Raw genomic sequence first — 23,704 nt, 5'->3', positions numbered from 1 at the left:
CTTAATTTTGGGTTCCTAAAATTTTGTACTGAATTAGTGACCTATAGCTCATGAGAAATTTCTTTACCAGTTTCAGATACTTAGGTTTAGATTAATTTTTACTTTTGTGAGCAAATTCCATTTTAATATTTCAGAAAGGAACACACATTTATGAACTAGACCCCATAGCAGACACCCTAACATTAGTTCAGCAGCTCGCAGAGACTAGAGTTCTTCAAGTGGTGACTTACGTTGATGCTCATGACTTGAAGAATTATGTCATTGTTAGGAGTGATGGCAGTCGGGCAACAGTCTACTGGTGGGATAGTAAGTGTCAGTTATTAGTAGTAGTTGGCTCCTCTGCCCTAGTTTGGTAACTTGATTTACATGAAGTAGTGTATTTAATGCATCATTCGTATTTTGATATCAAGGCAAGATCTTGTGCTGTAGAAAAGAGATATACTCTCTCTCTCTCTCTCTCTCTCTCTCTCTCTCTCTCTCTCTCTCTCTCTCTCTCTCTCTCTCTCTCTCTTAAAATTAAAATCTTAACAGGAAAGCATGCAAATTCCTTTGGAAACAATTTTTGAGCATACAGTAAGTGCACAGTTTACTGTAATGTGATGCACATTTTGTACACGAACTGGAAAATTTGTATAGGACACTGCATTACTGCATTAAGATACAATATTGTGGTGTGCAAGTGTGAAATGATGCTGGCCACTGCTGCTAGTTAGTCTGAAATAGGTCCTGCCTGATGTAGTTAGTATTAAATATATGCATAATTGTTCTGGAATGAAACTGTATGCCTGAGTAATCTAAGTTGTCCAAAATTGACCTAACACTTACTAAATTTTTTTTTGTGATCAGACAATACACTTGATGATGGGTTGAAAATAAGTCTGAAAAGCATTGTTAAATTTCATGAGTTTCTGGTTATCCAAATGGAAGCTCTTTTAAAAATACAGATATATATTATATAATGTTTCTTTTACTTTAGGAAGCGAAACTGGCAATGAAATCTCTTGCAAATTTACTGTCTTGTGAATTTACACTAGTTGTGAAATACTTTAAGAGAACAAATTAGCCTTCAATATCTCAGGCTTGTTTAAAAACTAAGGACTATGTATTAATTATTAATTAAAAATTCTCTCTTTGCGAAGAGATAAACGTAAATGCCAATGATTGTCATTCAGTTTAGAGGTATGCATACAAATAGTAAGAGTGCTGTATTAAGGGGTATATAAATTAGGGAGACAAAAAAAAATGAATGCTTTGTAAATTTGGTTAACCATAATAGCCTACATAGGCACAAGGCTAATAACAGCATATACCTACGTTTTTTTAACACTTGTGCTATAGCCTGCTAAATATCAAGATGAATTATAAAAAATACAGCTATTTTGATTCAAAGCATACATTTTAAATTATGTGCAATTGTTCGTGACAGTTGTGAAAACCTTGGTGGTCAATGTCACTGAATTTTCAGTTTGTGCACCTACAGAGAGCTGCAGTAATTTTTTGTAGGTGTAAGCTTAAAAGGACAACCCAAGTAATGCAGTACTGCTATTTTTGAAAAATCTCTAAAACTATGGAACTACCGCAAGGAAAGTATTGAAGATCTTCTGCTGTAAGATGGATCATTTTACTTCCCCATAAATTTCCTCACAGTCCTTTTTATCAGTTCAGAGTTTTAAGTACGGTACAGTGCTCCTCCATTTTTATGAGAATAGGTTCCAGAACCTACCACAGAAATGCAAAATCTGTGGAAATGCAAAAATCCCCCTTAAAATTGCTTATAATTGCCAAATACCTTGTGCCCCTTAAACTAAAATGCTTATAACTGACTGTTTTAACATTTCACTGAGTAATTTGATGGTTCAGACAAATGTACCTTAAATTATCATACTAAAACAATTTCAAAGAAAAATACACCCCAAATCATCCCAAAACACCCAAAGTATCTTTAAATTACAGTACTCTCCTACTACTGGTGCTCATAAATAGGCTATATACGTCCTTAAAATGCTTATAAATGGATATTTTAACTGTTCATTGCCAAACTTGATAGTTCAAATAAAAATATACCTCAAACTATCATCCCATAACACCCTAATATAGTTTCAAAGTCATGTTGCAAAATTAAGTTAAGCCTACAACTGTTACTCTTACATATCCCTGTCATTCAGACATGCATGTTTTCTTTGGCCTTTGTAACTCAGCGTTTCGTTCTGTTCGTATGTAATGCACTGGGCATATATTTTACATAAACAGTATTTGTCATAAGATTTTGAAATATTTGCTGTACAGGTGCATATTTTAGGATAGTACTACTTTGTAGAGCATATCTAAAATATGTGGGTAGTTTAGATCAACTGGACATGTATGTAGATCCAAACACTGGTAGGTTTGTTAATTAGGTCATATTAGTATTTTCATGATTATGTACAATACATTTACGATAAAAAAAATATTTACACTAAGTTATTAATCTTTGAAATATGTCATCTTAAACATTTTACCCTTAAAAATATATTTGCAAGAATTTTTTTTTTCCGGTATCATTCATAGCTACTTTAACCACCAAGTGGGCAGAATGGTGATAATGGTAATAATGATGATAATGATAATGATGATAATGATAAAAAATATCTATAAATTGTGAAATTTTAAATACATATTCCCAGTCTTCTCCAAAGCTCTCATGTGAGAGGAGGGGAAGGTTGGACCTGTCATATGTCAAATATCTGATCGCAAGGGTCACAGTCAGATATTTGACACATGACAGGTCCAACCTCCCCCTCATGTCAGAGCTTTGGAAAAGATCTGGAATATGTATTTGTTTAAATTTTCACAATTTACTATAGAGATGCATTGATTTTTCAATTACAGTATTTATTATTATTGTTATTGGTATTATATATATATATATATTATAGTTAAGGAAGAAGGCTCTCTTTGAGGCAAGTTTTGTTGAATAAAATGGCTGCATTTTGCTGCATTTTGCAAATTTTATCCTGAGTTTTCTCAGTTCTTCTAATTTGCTTTTTCTGCATATCAGTATTAGTCCGTAATTGTCCAGTGTTCATATTTCAATGGATGAAAAATCTTATTTCTTACAGCAAAAGTTATTTATTTTTAAAGCATTACAGCCGGTAACTGAAACCTGGTGATGAGAAATAGCCCAGTCCACTTCAAGCAGGATCCCATGAAGAAAAAAACTGTAGTACACCGATAAAAATGCGCTGTCTGAGAGTGCCTCGGCTCTTAAATCGGTATGACTACCATGCACTTCTCCAAGAGGATCTCCTGTCGTACCCAGGAGGGTGCCATATTTAATCACGCTAGGACTGCCCATAACCTGAGACTAAAAAAGAATGGCATTATCCCTAACATAGAGATGATAGATCAAGTGACCGACCATCGCCTCCTACACCACCTGGAAGCCCTACACATTGGGGGAGAGAAGCTGAGCCTCAATACCACACAGGAGACCTTCCTCCTCCTGACATCGGTGCAAAGGCCAGTACCTACTGGCATCCCAGATGAGTGAACCAATCAGGAATGTCCATCTGCAGGCAGCAACCCTCCGAATAATACTCATTAACGTGCACTCCAGCTCACGCATGCAAGAGCGCATACGACCATCACTGTGCGAGAGGAGGCTTGACCCGAGGAGGCTTGACCCGAGGAGGCTTGACCCGAGGAGGCTTGACCGAGGAGGCTTGACCCGGGAGGCTTGACCGGGAGGCTTGACCCGAGGAGGCTTGACCCGAGGAGGCTTGACCCGAGGAGGCTTGACCCGAGGAGGCTTGACCCGAGGAGGCTTGACCCGAGGAGGCTTGACCCGAGGAGGCTTGACCCGAGGAGGCTTGACCCGAGGAGGCTTGACCCGAGGAGGCTTGACCCGAGGAGGCTTGACCCGAGGAGGCTTGACCCGAGGAGGCTTGACCCGAGGAGGCTTGACCCGAGGAGACTCTGGCAGCCAATGAAAAATGGACCTGATCTGAGACACCCTTATATATACTGCCATGAGTGCCCTTCTGTATTGCTTTAAAATAATTCTGCTGTAAGAAATATGTTGTTTCATCCATCGAAATATGAACATTGGACAATTATTGACTAATATTGATGTGTAGGAAAAGCGAATTATTAGAAGCAATGAGAAAACTCGGTGTAAAATCAATTTGCAAAGTGCAGCCATTTTATTCAGCAAAATATTAATTTGAAAATTAATGCTTACTAGGTAAATCATTTATCATACAAACTTGGTTAGTCCTCGCTGTCTCCCATAAATTTATAAAATTCTTTGCCCCCCCCCTCTCTCTCTCTCTCTCTCTCTCTCTCTCTCTCTCTCTCTCTCTCTCTCTCTGTGTGTGTTGCTCTACGAAAATAAGCGAATTAAGTGATAATTTTAGAGATACAGCCCAAAGGCAAATCTGTAAACTAGTGAAATTTCCCACGCAGACAAGTGAATGTGTTCCACAAAGATCCGCAACAAAATAAATGCAGAATAGTGAAATGCATTAAATTGGAGGGGGTGGTAGGGGCCACTGTATAGACTTGAGAAAATGTTGGTTTTTACATTTTAGTTGATTTTGTGATGGTTCCAATTTGTAATGAATTTACGGCAAATACTTATCCTGGTATGAAATACTGTGTATCAAAAACCTATTTCAGATGACTTAAGTGGCTGTACTATTTAGTTTTGGGCTCTTAAACACATTACAGTATTTGTCTCTGATCTTGGTACCATTCTTAACAGGCATAAGGTAATTAGATGGAGAAATTTTGGCTACTTGTGTTTACAAATGGACCACAAAGTACTTAAAAAGTAAACTATGCTACAGGCAGTCCCCGGGTTATGGTGGGGGTTCCATTCCAGCGACGTGCTGTAAGTCTTAAAACTCTGCACTTCAGAACATCGTATTAAAAATTTTTATAAAAATAAACTGGTTTTCTCCCATCCTTATAGAGAACTACTGATAGTGGACCTTACACTGGTTTTCTCCCCTCCTTATAGTGAACCCTAAACTGGCTTTCTCACCACATTACAGCACCTACAGCTACGTGGCCATAATCGTAGATAAGGCACCATGACTTTGGCACATCAGCCGTAACTCGGCACCTTTTTTTATTTATAAATATATGTGAAAAAGCACCCTAAGTACAGAATGCCGTAAGTCGGAGCTGCCATAACCCGGAGACTACCTGTATTTGGACATGTTACATTCAACCAACCATAGTCAAGGTTGCTGTCCATGATTTCGGTGCATTTTTGCCTGATTTAAAAGAATGTAGTGGTAACTTCAGAGTTTAATAAATCTTATGGGTAGCAGTCATTGAGCAGTGTAACTTAGTCTTAGAACTTATTTGATCTAAGCTAGGCCTCACCATTGGTAATTTTCCTTATGTACCCCTTCTCAAACTACATTGAGGCTCTTGTGATTGTTCAACCTTCCATTGGAGCTGTAGTGTTTAATGTTGGATAAAAGTATTTAATTTAATCTGATAAAGAAATTTTAAATTTCAGACTCACAGCTAGTTGAATGGCAGGTGCTGCATACTGGTTTGCTGTCTCCATTGGCTTCCGTTGGTTTCATCACTCTGAGGAATCTTGAAACTGTTATATTTGTTGCTGACAGGGTAAGATTATGATATGTTTGTTCTTCAAAATTTGTAATTTAGTTGGAAATTGTCATAAAAATAAAATTTTCCATGTTACAGGGTGTCATTACTGTGTATGCTGATGACTTCACAGGCCATTACTTTGAAACCCTCTCTGTGGTTACTAGTTGTTCATCTGTTTTAAGTATTCGTGGAATAGTAACAGACCAAACTTACTACGTCTACTACATCTGTGTCAGTGATGTGAATAGGCTTGAAAGGAGAATACTGACTTTTCGTGAAGTGGATTTTGGTGAGTATTTTTGTGGATGTATCTGTAGTTAGTGTATTTCTAATGGTTTACCAAAATCCTGGGTAGTTTACTCGAGAGGCTAGGATGTCTATACATTGGTGCTGTAATGTGGAAATGGATTAGGACAGTTTTTTTGCAGGCAATTCTTTTTTGCTGAAAGTTGGCAGTTGACAATTAAACTATAGTGCAAGGAAAGGCAAGTTGAGTTCTTGAAATTAGCGTTTTAAAAGCAATGAAAGAAATTTTACTGCTGAGGACACCAGATGGTAGACATGCCTTAACCCATTACTGCCTGAATTTTTTTTTTCTTAATTTGTTTTATTATTTAAGTTTAATATGTATATTTATATGGTATTATCATATATTTGATGATTTTTCATGGTATTTGTCCATATATAGGACCTACTATATATAGTAGGTTAGGCAGATAAAGGGTACACATTTTTATTGAGGAGACTATTTTCTATAATAAAATTTTATTGGTATTTTTCATTACTAGGAGGATGTATTAGAAACAAGACACTCAATATTAATGCGTTTATTACGGAATAATACAAAGAAATATTGCAGTTTACTGCTAAAATTTGTTGCATTTGTAAGCCCTGTTACTTTTGCACGTGCTGACAGTATTTGAATATGTGAAATGGATAATAATTCTTACTTCTACAAGTGAAATGTTTAACAGAAAATTGTGATATTGTAGAATAAAATAGAAATAAAACTGGTTCATGCTTTAGAGAAACTTCATTCTTACTTAAATTTTGAGATAAATTCCGTGATATCACACAATAACAAACCAGATACTATAATTAGCAGTGTTCTAAAGAGCACGACGATGATACTCAACAAAGCATTTCACACACAATGGAACTCCACACTTCATACACCCTTGCGAAGGACGAGATTTGCAAGAAGATAGAGCACATTTCCAGGCCTGTTTTCCAAGGGGTTCGACGAGGTGACCAATATTGTCATAACGTACATCTGGAATAACCCGAGATGACTGTTTTGGCCGGTCTATTCCCAAACGTGGTTCTGCCTGCTGAAGGTATGTCCTTGCAATTTAGCGCTTGAATGACAACAGTGGAAGGTTGCTTTCATCAACACGATGCAGAAGCCAGCAGTTCTGAATCGTTGCATCAATCACCCAAGAAAATATAGGCCACCACCACTTTTTCATTCTAATGGATATACGGTAACAATTGATGTTTTGGTCCATCCTATCAGTGCCACCCATGTGCCTGTTGTAATCCCCGATGAGATAAGGTCGACTTACACTAATTTTCTTTTTGTCCTTTGCTGACCATCGAGATACACTTTCCAGAGGATAAACAGGAGAAATATTTGATACCACTGAAACTACTGCATTATCCTTCCAGCGTACCAACAAGATCTTGTGAATACTATCCACAACAACATCCGTATCTCCTCGAGGAACCTTCTTCATTTCGTTTGTGGAGTTTATAGGACAAGTCTTCGGAATTCTGTTGTCCCTTATTGTTCCAGTTGCTCCATAGTTTATCTCTCGTAGGTGATTTACTAAAGGTAAACTTGTGAAGTAGTTGTCGAAGTAAAACCTCACTGGTATATCTTTGATATGACTTGGTAGTTTTTCGAATAAAATCATCAAAGTGCCCCCACCTTTTCCAAACCTTTCTTCATAGTGACGATTCAACCCGAAGGCTGTCCCTTGGTATACATCAAACGTAGCTAAATATCCAAGTGGCGAATTTAGGCACCAAGCTTTAAATCCAAATCTCACAGGTTTATTCCGAATGCACTGTTTGCATCCATGCCTACCAAAATATTCTATCATTGCTTCATCAAGTGCTATATGTTGATCCATAGGGTAAGCCATGGCAAATTTTGTGTTCAAATGGTTCATTAGAGGTCGGATTTTTGCCAGTTTGTCATCCTTGTTTAGTGCCTGATTATCAGTGAAATGCAGAAACCGTAATATTTCTTCAAATCTATCACGTGACATTGCCTTAGCAACGAGTTCGACTCCAACATCAGCATCCAAAGACCAGTATAAGCGGCGACTTGGTAATGTGTGGTATCCTGAGAGTATGAGAATGCCAAAGGCCACTCGCAGTTCCGAAACAGAGATGGTAAACTGTGCATTTTTCTCGCAAGCATACCTGCAAGATTCCTTGGCAATCATGTTCATTATATCTTCATCAAAGAAATATTCAAATTTCTCCACAGGTGACTTTCCCTTCAAATCTATGGCAGGTGGCGGTTTATCATACTGTGTTTGATTGACTGAAAATCGAATATTACTTGTTTTTTTCCAGTTATATTCTAGAGACATCTTTTGGCTTGTTTTCCTTTTCTTTGATTCTTGCTGCTCCTCTGCACAATTGACATTACTGTTTTCCACTTCATCATCATCTTCACCTAAGACTCTCCCATCATGAAAGACTGCTTCAGCAGAGGCTCTTAGTTGATTGGAATTTAGATTGTCAGCTAAGCCACCCTCATCTTCTTCCGCCGAGTCTTCATCAGAATCCTCTCTGACTTCGGGAGGAGTAATAAAAATTGCAACAGGATCCTTTTCCTCTTCATCTAAAATGTCCAGTATTTCCTGTAGATTCAAATTTCTGAAAAGAAAAATTAGAATTTTAAAAGAACAAAGAACAGAGGAATAAAGAGAAAGAAAAAAGAAGAGAGAGAGAGAGAGAGAGAGAGAGAGAAGAGAGAGAGAGAGAGAGAGAGAGAAGAGAAAGAAAGAGAAAGAAAAGAAGAAGAGAGAGAGAGAGAGAGAGAGAGAGAGAGAGAGAGAGAGAGAGAGAGAGAGAGAGAGAGAGAGAGAGAGAGAGAGAGAGAGAGTTTTTGTCTTATATCATGTAAGCTGAAAATTCACTGGTAATATAGGACAACCGAAAAATATTTACTCATATATAATGAACTTTTTAGACACATGAAAAACAAAATAACTTACTTCTTACGCTGGTCCATTCTGCTGAGATAGTAACAGGGAACTGAAAGTTTGAAACTACCGAGGCATTGTTAGCTGGAAAGTCACTTCACCAGCAACGAGGTATGCATCCAAGGACCAGAAAATAGCGAACAAGCAGTTTATTCTAATGAAGAAACAACCAATTTGCTTTAGGGTGATACTTTTCTAAGATTTTTCCTGTCCGTTCCATATTTTGTCTTCATATCTGCCTGACCTACTATATATAGTAGGTAATGAAAAATAGCCTGTAATATTTATGCTTCAATTGCTATCTCAATTTCTGATATATGAATTGATTCATGGTTTTCAGCGTCATGATATGTATCAGTATAAAGATGTTTAATGAACTTATGTAACCATGAGCTCAAATAAAAAATGTGAATATATAAAAACATTCTACATATCTTTGGTATTTTGTCAAAAAATAGAAAAATATGGATACTTCAAAGAAAAACTCCTGTTTATATTATTGATTAGATTGAAAAGAACTCAGGAATATGCAAAACAATAAGAAAAAAATAAAAAATTGGGGTGTAATTTGTCCTAGCAATTGTACTACTATATATAGTAGGTCAGGCGTTAATGGGTTAAGGGAAATTGGCATGACTTAATGTCAGGGCAGCAGGCAGGGAAGAAAGTTAATGTACTGGTGCTAAATGCCAGAACTCTCAGGGTTTTGGATTTAAACGTATGGGATATTGGACCTGCGAGGGGCAGGGATATGAAGAAAGGAAAAGCTTTGTTTTATCTTTTTTTTTTTTTTTTTGCTGGGTTATGTGGGTGTTGCATTGACATTTGCTTATGTTTAACCAGTAAAATGTTAGGTTACAATGATATACAAGATCAAATTGTAATGCCAAAATTCTAGTGTAGAAGCTAAATTGGTATTAGGTAGTGTCATTGAACAAGCAAACCATTTGGACTTCCTTGTGGAATAGTCAAAAATGAAAAAAATTTCACCAACAGATGACAAATTTCTTGATGTATTTCGACATGGTTTTTCTGGAGGGAGGTGAATATATTGTAAGTAATTTAGCAGTTGATGCTTGTCCTCTTGTAGAGGGAGACTTGCAAGTTTACCCCTTCAATTTTCAACTTCAGGAGTTGGCATATTAATTTGGCCTCAATTTTAGCTTAATCAGTATTATGCACATTCCTGAATTCTCACATGACTAGGTTTTTCTTTGGAGTTTAGCAGATGTGAAGAGGATAACAATTTATTGCCAGTGTGCTGTTGACACCATCAAGGCTCTGCCTCTGATTGGTATAATATGGTTCCATTAGTTAACTGAAATATGTTAATGCCAAACTGTATATTTAGATTATCCATTGCTACCTTCAGATAAAGGCCGCTACAAAATGCTTGTCGTGCATTATAGTACCTGTAATGGCGTTTTAAGAAAATCGCATTACCATGCCTTTTTTTTTCTGGTGAATACGGTATAGACTTGTAAAAAATTATTTTTAATGAAAGTGAGTCTTAAGTAAATACAAACTGATGAAAGAATAAGCAGTTTAAATTTATATAATTGAGCTCTTAGGCTAATATTGCCATAATTGAGATTTTTGCTAGTATGCTGCATGTTAGTGGATGTAGGCCAGAAATTAATCTAAATTTTTGGCTGATTTAAGTGGATATGAGACATGTAGGCCTGATGTGATGAGACATCACTATCAAAGCTAGCCTTGTACTCTAGTAAAAGGCTCCTCGTGTCTGCATGTGGTTGTAAATTTTATTAATCGGTAAGTATTTATATTTCTCAGTGTTAAAGAGCAGATTAGTTTTAATTTTGCAGGAAATTGAGGGATGGATTAGGGATCAGATTTCCTTTTACTGAGCTTCAGGAATATTCCAGAGAGGGGGGTAAGAATGAAGTGGTGTGGGTCTGCAGATTCAGGATTAAATGGGAACAAAGAATATTAGAGCCAGGGAGGGGGAGGAACAATGTTGAAATTGAGGGATGCTATATGGTATTGGGATCAGGGATTTCCTTTGACTTTGCTTCTAGAAAAAAAAGTGGAGGATGGATATGGTCAATGAAGTTTTGCAGAATTTTTTTATTGGGGGCTGGTGTGAAAGTGCATGAGGAATTTCTCTTGGCGAATGGCCTCCAGAATTTTAAGTTATATATTCTTAGCAGTGACAATGCCTTTTATGTCCCAAGCCTGGATAGGGTGGGTTGGAGTAAACAGGGGTATTTCTTAACAGGGGTGTAGTGCTATCAATGCTTTTCATGCGGTGCTCTGCAGACATTACCTAAGGTTCTTTCCCTTCAACCCCTCTCTTCAACCCTTTTCATTCCTTTTAAGGTACCTCTGTTCATATTTACTATTTACTTTCCACCCTCTTGTAACAATTATTTCTTAGTGCAGCTGCTAGGTTTTCTTCCTCCCTAGCTCTCGATTTTCACTCCCAAGAAGGGCAATAGTCGTATAGCATATGCCAAAACAAATAATGAAGCGAGCCATTCTTTGAGCATTAGAAACACAAGGAAACTCTCATAAAAACCAATCATAAAAGCCAACTACTCCTGCTAGGGAGTAAGCTGAAGTGGTGCAAAATTTGCTTAGAATTATTTAATCTGAGAGTCAAGGACCCTCGAGACAGGGTTCTTTGCTGGCCCTACCTGAGTGAGTTACCAGCCCTGTTGGCAGTCTCATACCAACTGATGCTTGTCAGTGGGTCTAAAACTTAACTTGGGTTTTTATAGTCATCTAGTAAAGTATATTAATTCTTGGACTCATCCTGTTCCTGCCTTGCCTTTTTCAGAAGTTCATGGAGGCATTCAACTTCTTATGAAAAGTGTAAAGTCCTCTCCTGTAGTAGTAACTTAAACTGATCTGTGTTGAACATTGTATTGAATGGTTCATTCCATGGCATCAGTGAAAATCTAGTGATTATGTGCATTCTTATTGCATGTGTGAAGTCTGTAGTTGGGATAATGTCCTCGGTGAAAGTAAAATGACTTCATGATTCATGATGGAATCTCATTCTCATTACCCCTGAGTAAACTTCTATTGGAGATTTACTATACTGAAGTTCTCATTCTGTGAGAGACTTAGGTATATTTCATTCCAGTTGTCTGAGTGCGTACAGTATTTAATTATGCTCTTGTATAATTTTTATGATTTCCTTAAATTGTAATTGTGAGAGTTCATTTTACCTTTATTCATGCATGACTGCTACTGGTGATATTTTGGTGAATAAATTGTGTGAAACCACAATGGTATCGTATTCCTTGGTTGGTCCTCAAGTACATGTTATCCTGACTGTGGTTTATGGAATGGAAAGTGAGTTTATTGGTAAATTTTTGCTATAGTTTGCAGATATAAAAAACTATAAGCTCCGTCTTGGAGGACATCCTACAGAAGTCTCATCCTAAGGGTTGAGAAAGTTAAAAGGGTTGTAGTCTTGGCAACAGTTGTGGAATTCCTAGAAGGTGAAATAAAGCAATTGTCTAATCAATGTGGTATTCCTAGAATGTGAAATAAAAAGTCTCTAATCGATGTGAGTCTAGTGAAGGTGCTGCGTGTGCACTTGGTAAGAATCCAGATTTGTATGAGGGGTGATTTTTCATATCAAGCTGTTACTCAACTAGCTGGTCAAACAAACATTCTATATTGTTAAGCCATGTTTACTCTAAATTTGCTGCTGCATTGAATTTCTGTAATTAAGATATTTAGGATTTTCCTTGGCTGACCCATTTTAGGTGGGTTGTGCCAGGACTAGTTTCTCAAGTATATTGGCAGTAATTTAATTTATACACATTAATTGGAAGGCGTCTCCATAGTTTGGAAAACTTTTGAATGGTGTTCATTTTTTTGGACATATCTGAATTAAATTTGCCACTCTTTACAAAAAGTGGTAATTTTACAGTACCTGTAATTTGACTTTGCAGTTTGGGTGCAATTGCAGGCCAAAAAGTGTTAAAAAAAAGTATCTGTACTAGAGCTATAAAACTTTCAAGGAACCCTACCCTATTAATGCAACAATATAGTATTTGGTATGTTCTTCATAACTTTTCTTACATAATTTGATAACTTTGGGACTGATCCTGTCAATTTTTGGCAGAGCCCAGGATTGATGATATGCCATATCTATATATTTGTGCTTCAGAATGCTTTGAAAATCCATGGGAAAAAAATAAGCCTGGAGTTAATTGACTAAATGACAACCGAGCCCTCTCGTCCCACACAATAAGGGAAATGTAGGGATGTTGGGGTGAGGGAAAGGGGGAAAATTACCAATCAGTGTTCACTATCAGGTTTTTCCTGTTTGGACCTAAGTCTACAATTGTGTATCAGCAAGGTTCAAAGCTGCATAGAAAAAAAAAAAGACCAGAGAAATTTACTAACTGGCAAATGAGCCCTTTTCACTCATGCAATAGGGAAAATGTCAAGGAAAAGAGGGAAGGGGGATCTGGGTGGGAGATCAGTCTCCAAGCAGAATGCAGGAATGACCTTCACTCTGAAATTTAGCCCAATAGTTGTCAGATGGTAAGATTTCTCATAAATCTTACTTGTCAAGGCCTTATACTTTACATCACATGACATGGTATATATTGAGTGCTACAAATTAGGTTTAAAGACTGGTGAAATTAGCCAACAGACTGGTGTGAAGCCTTGGGCAATACAGGACCTTCTCTAGTAGTACTGGGAGGGAGGAGGAAGTGATGTATCAACATACAAACAAGATGGGGGAGGAAAGTTTTGATATCCTCTAGGACCTTTAACATCATAGTGGGATTGAACAAAACAAGACCAGGCAGCTTAAGGAGAGAAATCGTGAACTCTCTTGTAGGTGCTCAGTTAGGACCTTTAACATCGTGAAGAGTGGGTGCTCGGTTCATTACCATTAAGTATTATTTGAATAAGCAGCTTGGATTTAAGGTGTGCGACAAAGAAGCTGTACTTAACTGAGACCCAGAAACAGAAACGGCATTCTTATGTTAATGCTCATAGAGAATGGGGTTGAAATGAGTGGAAAATTTTTGTTCACTGACAAATCACTTTCATGTTATCACTAGCAACTCTTCCAAAGTTTGGTGAGGGAGAAATTCCAATCCCTTTAAATGGTGGATTTCTACTTGATGGAATCTGTCCAAAAGTGTATGAAATTGTGTAAGAAAAGTCATGGACAACATACCAAGTTTTCATGCATTAGTAGGCAAGTGTTCCATAAAGATTTTGTTGTGGTACTAATACTTATTTTTTTACAGTTTTTGTTTTTTTACCAGTCAGATTATGGGAACTGTGTTTCAAGTGGCCAATTTCAGAATAACTGAAAAGGACACTACTGTGTTGTTTAATGTTGCAGTAAAATTTCATTGTAGTATTTAATGGGGATTAGTTTTTGTTGGGTGTTGGTCTGCTCTGAGTAACAAGAAGTCTTGTGGTAATAACATTAGGTTAATGCTGCACATGTTTTTCTTAATATAACTTTAAAATACTTTTACTAGAATTGCCAGTTTTTTTTTTTATTAGGTACTACAGAAGGACAAGGAGATACATTACTTGAATGTCTTCGTGACTTAAACAGAACTTTGGAAGGAAGGAAACTGAGCATTTCTTATCTAGAAGACATTGTTGTTAATGATAGGCTAATGACTGTAGATCATGATCAGGTAAGGTAAAATGTCTGAGGTAATTGTAAGGTGCAATTTTGTTACATTAAAATTTTGGCTTTTCTTTTGGAATTTTCTTGAATTAATCTTAGCAAGTGAAGTTTTATTTAAATCTGTCTTTAAAACAGGTTTGGAGTGGACCCATTGTGTTTACAGAGCTAACTGTGACTGGTACTGCAGAATTTACAAATATAGTGAATATTGTAAATATCAATCAGCCAGACTCTTCAAATCAGTCTTTAGCAGAGATAGAAGCCATCACTAACAACTTGGAGGCAAGTATTTACAGTAATAGTTTTGATTGCACCAAAAATTAGTAGTTCCAATTTGCCATTTTAAAACAGTTAGGTGAATTGGCTGTTATTTTGGTTTCGGAGATTGCAAGCTGGAGGAATGTGAAGCAATCTGGTACAGAATTTGGCTGCTTTGTGTATTAGTGAAGCATGGATTCCATTTACTTGCATTTCATGAAAGTGTAGTCTTCACTTGGGTTGGGTAAAGGATGAGAAGGCCATGCATGTTGCACCAATTTATAACTCAAATTCTTACAACCCAAACTAGAGGCATAGTAGTAAATTAATCTTAAATTTTTAAGTTATGGGGCATTTTCTGGCTGATTTTCATATAAGAGAAGTTTCAAGATACTGTGCCCTTTATAGAGCTCTTGTGATGAGAGTATAGGTTTTGATGGGGGATATGGGATAGTGGGGCATGCCTGTACTAGAGTATAAAATTTGTATTGCAATTACCTGGATGGGGCTGACAATTTAAAGGGGCTAGTAACCTCTACGTCACATGCTTGTTTGCATATATAATATGGATGTCCTTTTGTAGTGTTACTGCCAGGCTAGCTAAGATGTAGTTCTACTTCTGGTTTTGCTTATTGTCTGGGAAATTCTCTTGGTTGCTCTTCATGCTATCCTTAAATTTTTGCAAGCTGTGCTTAGGGCAAAGCAATTACTATTTGACTACCAGGCTATTGTTGCTGTCAGGACAGTTTATTCTAGTTAAGGTTGAAAATCATATTCAGGTTTACCTGTACTTGTGTACATACCTTATGGAGTTGAAGCAAATACTGTAAACGTTTCACTACATGAATTTTGGAATAGTAAGCTTTTGCAAACTGACCTTACTGTAGTCTCCTTAAAGAATTAGGAAGGAAAGGACAGTTTTGGTACATCACAAAACATTAGTATTCCATTGAGTGTATTCTCTGAGAATATTTTGACAGCAGATGATGATCCAAACTCATTACTGTTATTTTCTGTTTTCACTTGTGATGCATTGCATAAAGGTGTAAAGGTCACTAACAAGTAGTCAAGAATAGATTGTTGCCCGGTTTCGTGTTTCCTAGAGACAGAACACAACTTATCATCAGCACCCAAAATCCCTTCCAGTATGCTAGACAATTTGTTGAGTACCTGCTGCATTAAGTGAACAAAATAAAAGACCCTAACAGGTTTTCAAACTTTAGTTTCCTAAAACTAACTTGTGAAAATTAAGGGCTGGATGTGAATGCCCTTTTTTCTACAGAAGTCATGTTGGAACTTATTAGGGTTTATATTTGACAATTGACGGGGAGAAATTGCTTATTTTTACGTGCTTTGACCTTTACATCTGTCCACAAATCTTGTACTGTAACTCAATTTTCAACTTGTTCCCTTTGTCCGATGGGCTTGAAATTTTGCATGGTTACCCAATCCCAGTGACAATACAACCTTACATGATCAGTAGGTCAGTAGACTCCAGTGACCCTACAGCGACCTCTCCCAGTATCTCAGGATTTGTATGAAACTGATTTTTCACAACTTTTGACTTGATAGAATCTGTATAACCCCTTCCCCTTCCCTTTTCCATCCCCTCCCCCAGCACATGATCACATTAATTTAGCTGTCCACCCCTTCCCCCTCCCTCCCCTCCCCCCCCCCCTTCCCGCCTCCCTCCCCCTTCCCGCCTCCCTCCCCCTTCCCTCCCCCCCCCCCCCCCCTCCCCCTTCCTGCCTCCTCCCCCCTTCCTGCCTCCCTCCCCTTCCCCCGCCTCCCCCCTTTCCTCCCTCCCCCTCTTTCCTCTTCTCTCTTTCCTCTTCCCTCTTTCCTCTTTCCTCTTCCTCTTCCCTCTTCCCTCTTCCCTCTTCCGTCTTCCATCCCCCCCTCACCTCCCCCTTCTGAAGCACAAGTGTTAATTTAATTGTCCCCTTCCCCCTTCCATCCTCTTCCATCCTCTTCCAGGTTATTTTAACCAGACTGAGGATTGGGCACACTCGTCTAACCCATCGGTTTATTTTAGAAGGAAGCAGCCCTTCAGAGTGTGCTTACTGTGACGAGACACTAACAGTGGAGCACATTCTGGTGGTCTGCCCAGATATTTTAACCAAAGAGAAAGATACTTCCAGGGTAAATCCCTGTCTGATATTTTGGGAGATGAAGCGAATATTTCTGCTATAATCTTTTTTAAAGTGTTAAAATTTGTAACTATAATTTAATATATTTAACTATAATTTAATATATTTATTACATCACGTAGAATTTTAATGACATTAAATTTTTTATGTATATCACATCATTCATTAAACTTCATAACCTTATTTATTGGTCACATCACTTCATTTTATTAATAATTTCCTTCATGAATTCATAACTTTAACATAATTTATTTTCTCTCCATTACGGCGCTGAATGACCTTCTTGGCCCCATTGGCTGGGCTTTTGCCCTAAATATCATACATCCATCCCCTTCCCTCTTCTTCCATCCCCTTCCCTCTTCTTCCATCCCCTTCCCTCTTCTGGAGCGCATGAAGTGTTAATCTAGCTGTGTCCTCCCCTTTCCTCTTCCCTCCCATCTCCTTCTCCATTTCCCCCTTCCTTATTTTCCCCTTCTCCCTTCCCTATTTTCCCCTTCCCCCTCCCCTCTTCCAGAGCACACGATCAAGTGTTAATTTAGCTGTGTCCTTCCCTTCCCTCTTCAGTCCCTCTCCCTCCTCCCCATCCCCTCTCCCTCCTCCCCATCCCCTCTCTCCCTCCTCCCCATCCCCTCTCTCCTCCTCCCCATCCCCTCTCTCCCATCTCCCCATCCCCTCTCTCCCTTCTCCCCATCCCCTCTCCCTCCTCCCCACCCATTTTATCCTAATCCTTCAGGCCAGCTCTGAGAGCTGGTAGTCAGCTGAGTGGTCTGGTTAAACCTTTTTTTTAATAACCTCTCCCTCCTTTTTCCCCTCCATCCCCTTCCCATTTTCCTCCCCTCCCCAACCACCTCCACCCTTCCTCTCCTCCTTCCCCTTTCCTATCCTCCTTCCCCATTCCCTATCCTCCCTTCCCTTTTCCTATCCTCCTTCCCTTTTCCCTATCCTCCTTCCCCTTTCCCTATCCTCCTTCCCCTTTCCCTATCCTCCTTCCCCTTTCCCTATCCTCCTTCCCCTTTCCCTATCCTCCTTCCCCTTTCCCTATCCTCCTTCCCCTTTCCCTATTCTTCTCCTTCCCCTTTCCCTATTCTTCTCCTTCCCCTTTCCCTATTCTTCTCCTTTCCCTTTCCTATTCTTCTCCTTCCCTTTCCCTATTCTTCTCCTTCCCTTTCCCTATTCTTCTCCTTCCCTTTCCCTATTCTTCTCCTTCCCTTTCCTATTCTTCCCTTCCCTTTCCCTATTCTTCTCCTTCCCCTTTCCCTATTCTTCTCCTTCCCCTTTCCCTATTCTTCTCCTTCCCCTTTCCCTATTCTTCTCCTTCCCCTTTCCCTATTCTTCTCCTTCCCTTTCCCTATTCTTCTCCTTCCCTTTCCCTATTCTTCTCCTTCCCTTTCCTATTCTTCTCCTTCCCCTTTCCTATTCTTCTCCTTCCCTTTCCCTATTCTTCTCCTTCCCCTTTCCCTATTCTTCTCCTTCCCCTTTCCCTATTCTTCTCCTTCCCCTTTCCCTATCCTCCTCCTTCCCCTTTCCCTATCCTCCTTCCCCATAAACTGATATCAGTTCATTAACTATAGTAGTCATAAATCGGTTAAAATTTGTCAAAACTAAAATGTATAAAATGAAAATTTAAACATGCTTTTATTAAAATGCACTAAGATTAAATTAAATTTGAGACACCATGAATTTCTTATAATTAGTCATGTCTACAAAAATAAAAGCATGGAAGGAAATGCTACAAGAAAATATTTTTTTACTTGCAGCATTTCCTTCCATGTTTGGGGCTTGTTTTTATTATTGTAGGCATGGATAATGATAAGAAAATCCTGGTCTCAAAAAATTTCCTTTTAGTGTATTTTAATAATTAGTTTAAAATTTATTGTATTTCAAAATAACCACTAACTACTGTATACAGCAAAAATTAGGGTATAGAGTGGCCCAGGTTTGTGCCTTCAGTAGTGTATCAAACTAGTACCCAAGAGGTGGGATTTACTCTCGTGACAGTGAGGTAATCACTAGTGAGACTGTTACTGGATGGTGTGATTTCTAGTGCATTCATTAATGTACTTGATACTGTTCAACTGAACAGTGACTTACTGATCATATTGATCATCTTGGATGAGTGAGAGTCATGGGGGCAGACTTTGATAAAAGTTTAGTGATGGAGTTAGCCCCAACAAGATTGGGTCTCAGTCTTGGATTGGCAACACTTGGTTAAATATCTTCTTGGACCAACTTCCAGCAGTTGTATCCTTACCAGTTGGACAAAGCTTGGTTTTTCGCTCCCCCCTTGGATTATTAACAACTGTGCCCTTGTGAAGGTGTTCTACAAAGTTATCTACAGTAAACCCCCATATTCGCAGTCTCACTATTCACAGACTCGCGTATTCCTGGATTTCTCTGTGGAACGCATCTACCCATTATTTGTGGAAAATTCGCCCATTCACAGTTTTTTCACTGAAATATTCACTTAATTATGGTATTTTCATATTTTCATGACTGAATGCACTTTTTGTGAAAAAACTATTAAAATACTTGGGTATAAGCTTTTTAGAGGTATTTTTTGTGTTTCAACTATCAAAATAGGCAGTTCTAAGTGTTTTTAGAAGGGTTCTAAGTATTTGTGGATTTTAGCTATTCATGGGGGATGCGGTACACATCCCCTGCGATTACGGGGGTGTACTGTACAGGTATTATCCTACTTCGGTGGGGTTAGGTTCCAAAAAATGTATCTTGAATATAGCCTAGCGTACACTAGGGTATTCAGTACCATCTATTCATATATGGTAGCCTAGCCTACACTGTAAAGTATAGTCCTTACAGATACGGTAAGTAATTATTAATATCGGCTAATTCTGGAGGTTTGTGCAGATTGACTTAAAATTCAATACAAAGAAATTGAATAACGAACAAGAAATAGCTTAGCGTACACTGGTATATCGTATAAAAGTACGGTAACCTAGGATACATTATACTGTACTCTAACATATTAATATACAAACTTCAACATAACAGATCTCTTTTCTATGGATCTTTTAAAAAGTTATGCTTTACTTCACTGAATCCAATAATAATGTATGTATTCTCACGTTGCTTTTGTATTGTAAATTGCTTGCGATCATAGCAGTAAGTGTTTGGTTTGGAAATCAATTACTGTACATGGTAAGTTTTTCACCGAATTTAACTCATTCGGAGCACTTTTCTTGCTTCTAGTTAGCGTAAATAGATCTGTAGATATTTTAAATGGGTCAATGTTATTTTTCGTTACATGAAGTTTAAGTCGAAATATAATTTTAATAAGTCTTGTGAAATTAATTTAGCAATTTTTTTTCGTTAAGATGCCGTTGGCCATTGGGGGCTTTTTGTTGTGTAAAAAAAAATCTATTTTGTTTACCACTTTCACTCAATTTCATCATAATACGAGCTTTACAGACGTATCTTTTATCGGTGTGAAAACAGCAGTAATATGGGTTCTTTCTTGCGAAGTTGTTTTGATTAAAATAATTCTCTCCAATTTTTACAGTAGTTTCATCAGTGTTGCCGATGCACAATAATTTATGGTCACTGGCAGCTTGAACAATTTCTCAGCTTCAGCCACAACTTGCAGCTGAAATTTAGCAATATATTTCCTTTATCTTTTCTTTATAGTGAATAAGGGTATAATGTAAAAATGTGTCCTTTTCTACTTTACGTCATTTGTAACATAACTACGGTAATTTACTACACTACGATAGTTGAAATACAAGAAAAACAGCTGTTATCAGATTCGGTTATTAGCAAAACCATCTCGTTCAGTTGTTTATAGCTGTACTCATTTATGCAAGAGTATGACTTTGTACCAACAATACTTTTATCATTTTAGTTTTGTAACTAGGTGGGATAGAGAGAGAGGAAAAGAAGTTGGTCTATTGTAATTTGGTCTCTCTCACTGCCTGATTGTACACTGCTGCCTGCTTCCATGTGAAATTTCAAAATATTTTCTAAATCATATTGGTATTAATTGCTAACCCCATCGCAAAATTGAATTATCACAAGATGAATTATCGTACCTCGAGCACTACCTGTAGTCTGCTTTGGTATTTTCAGCAAGCAAGGGCTAAGAAGTTTGGCAAATAAAATTGGGAAGACTTCAACTTACTGAAATGTGTTTTGGGAATTGGGTGTGGGAATTTGTTGAGAATGTGTAGTGTCTAGAACGCATGTCAGAACAGTTTATAGGTAAATAGTGATACAGAAATTAGGACAGACGCTAATAAAAATGTATGGTGTTGTGCACACCAAAAATAAGGTGGGCTTAGTTACCACATAATGTAGTGGACTGCTCTATAATTCTTATGCTTAATTATAATCATGCTCTCCTTTAATTATGTAGGTACATCATTACTGTACTGTATAGTTATATAAATCTCATGTTTGTAAACAGAGCTATTGCCATCCAGGGTGGTAATCATTCTTAGACTATTGTTCAATGTATAGTTAATTTGCAAATTCTTTCAGGCTGAGATTTCTGGTCTGCAAGGTCCTCTGTCAATGGTATTGGGCTTCAGTGGTAATCAAACTATCAATGGGCCCATAAATGCTTCAACACTGGTCACTGATAATTTAGAGGTAGACTACATACAGATTGGCAGTGTAAGTTTTTTTTTTTTTTTTTTTACGTTCATCACATTCATCTTGACAACCTAAGTTATGACCTAGCAATACTATTTTACTTGAAATGCTGTATATTGAAAATCACTTAAATTTCAGCTAAATGGAGTAGATTTAAGGGCATTTACATCAACCTTCTTGATGGATGGCTTCAATCAAACCATTACTGGAAGGTGGAAGGTTGGTTATTTATCTGCAGATAGACTGACAACTAGATTCCAGGATCCACCTGGACGCATTAATGGATTTCTAACGTCAGGTAATTGGAGCAGTTCTCATGAAAATTTCATGGTGAATGCGTTTATTATACTGTATAGTGCACTGGCATCTCAGCTTCATGGACTCTTCTTATTGTTACATAATAGATGATGAATGGCAAAATTTATTAAGAAAAGTGGATATTTCTAGCAAGTAAAAAGAATTCTAACCACCTTGTATAATATAGTTACGTAAAGGAATGTACCAGTCTTAATTTGTTAAATTTATGTTTAAGATTAAAATTCTTTGTTCATTGACACTGTGCTTTAGAGACTCGGAGGGGTTTGGTTAGTGTAATTGCATGCTTTTATTTACTTCATCTATATTTCAAGTGAGGTGATCATACTAATGGAAATTATGGTTAATCACACCTAAAAAACTGACATGAATTTATTAATGTGAGGTTTTAATTGTGAGCATGTTTTGAAAACATAAGATCTGTGGTGAAAGTAGAAGAATTGCATTTCATATATTACAAAGTTAAGAAATCATCAGTGGAAAGTATAAAAACAGTTCTATATATGAATTTTTTAAAGATAGCAACTTGCTTCTTTTCAAGAATTCTATGTGCAGTTGCCTTAGCCTACCACCACCACAACCATTGAGTATGAAACATTGTTATCCCATTACTGTACAGGACATACCATTGGAATTTGGAGGTTCTGACAATGAGTAGAATGTCAAGTGAGACACCAGTTGTGTTGTGACACTACATGTACACAAACAATACTTACTGTACTCGAACCAGTGTGATGAGGTATTTGATTGACACACTGTACGTATATTTAATCCATTGTTTACAATTTTTGTGCTGTATGTAATTATTTTTGTCTAGATGTGTGCGTATGTATGTACACAAGCCTCACTTCAGGAAACACCACATACTTGTGTCTCTCTGTCTCTGTCTGCATAAATTAGAATTACATTGAAAAGTACTATGGACATACCTGTGTGTGGGTGTGGGTGTGGACACATCATGTTAGGATAAAACTATGCAAGTTAATTGCAATACAGTACTCCTGCTTACCAGGTATGCTTTAAAGATTTTTAAAATGTAACAAAAAAATCATGATGTAAACATAGATACCTTTGAGCCTGTTTAAATGTAAGTTATGAAACACACACACACACTCTCTCTCTCTCTCTCTCTCTCTCTCTCTCTCTCTCTCTCTCTCTCTCTCTCTCTCTCTCTCTCTCTCTCTCTCTCTCTCTGGGATATTCTTTATACAAAAAAATACTGAGGAAGGCAGGCAAATGACTATTTAAGAAATTGATACTGACTGGCAAACGCACATTAAGGGTGTGATTGACTTTAATGCAGTGCATGTGCGCACAAATGCAAAGATTGAAAATGTGTGCGCGCAAATGCAAAGATTGAAAATGTGTGCGCGCAAATGCAAAGATTGAAAATGTGTGCGCGCAAATGCAAAGATTGAAAATGTGTGCGCGCAAATGCAAAGATTGAAAATGTGTGCGCAAAAATGCAAAGATTGAAAATGTGCGCGCAAAATGCAAAGATTGAAAATGTGTGCGCACAAATGCAAAGATTGAAAATGTGCGCAAAATGCAAAGATTGAAAATGTGTGCGCAAAATGCAAAGATTGAAAATGTGCAAAGCAAAATGCAAAGATTGAAAATGTGTGCGCGCAAAATGCAAAGATTGAAAATGTGTGCGCAAATGCAAAGATTGAAAATGTGCGCAAAAATGCAAAGATTGAAAATGTGCGCGCACAAATGCAAAGATTGAAAATGTGCGCGCACAAATGCAAAGATTGAAAATGTGCGCGCACAAATGCAAAGATTGAAAATGTGCGCGCACAAATGCAAAGATTGAAAATGTGCGCGCACAAATGCAAAGATTGAAAATGCGCGCGCAAATGCAAAGATTGAAAATGTGCGCAAATGCAAAGATTGAAAAT

At 37.6% G+C, this 23,704-nt stretch overlaps 2 protein-coding genes across 2 annotated transcripts in view; one reads left to right on the top strand and one right to left on the bottom strand.

The window, feature by feature from the left end:
* The window catches only part of LOC136825207 (uncharacterized), a 93,897-nt gene that overhangs the window by 31,001 nt on the left and 39,192 nt on the right, over positions 1-23,704 (top strand). Inside the window, exons 9-15 of the mRNA XM_067081235.1 lie at positions 135-306; positions 5,510-5,622; positions 5,704-5,896; positions 14,343-14,482; positions 14,611-14,757; positions 21,375-21,509; positions 21,627-21,786. Of these exons, the coding sequence (XP_066937336.1) occupies positions 135-306; positions 5,510-5,622; positions 5,704-5,896; positions 14,343-14,482; positions 14,611-14,757; positions 21,375-21,509; positions 21,627-21,786 (1,060 nt within the window). The remainder of the gene's footprint in view (positions 1-134; positions 307-5,509; positions 5,623-5,703; positions 5,897-14,342; positions 14,483-14,610; positions 14,758-21,374; positions 21,510-21,626; positions 21,787-23,704) is intronic.
* On the bottom strand, positions 6,898-8,990 carry LOC136825237 (piggyBac transposable element-derived protein 2-like). Its single transcript, XM_067081274.1, has 2 exons — positions 8,841-8,990; positions 6,898-8,499 (listed from the first exon to the last, which is right to left on the bottom strand). Exons 1-2 carry the CDS (start codon positions 8,855-8,857, stop codon positions 6,960-6,962), a joined length of 1,557 nt encoding a protein of 518 aa, XP_066937375.1. The 5' UTR covers positions 8,858-8,990; the 3' UTR covers positions 6,898-6,959.

The sequence above is a fragment of the Macrobrachium rosenbergii genome, chromosome 3, assembly GCF_040412425.1.
Source record: "Macrobrachium rosenbergii isolate ZJJX-2024 chromosome 3, ASM4041242v1, whole genome shotgun sequence".
Lineage (NCBI taxonomy): Eukaryota > Metazoa > Arthropoda > Malacostraca > Decapoda > Palaemonidae > Macrobrachium > Macrobrachium rosenbergii.
The sequence above is the reverse complement of the archived record's forward strand: the minus strand, read 5'-3'. Positions and strand labels throughout refer to the sequence as shown.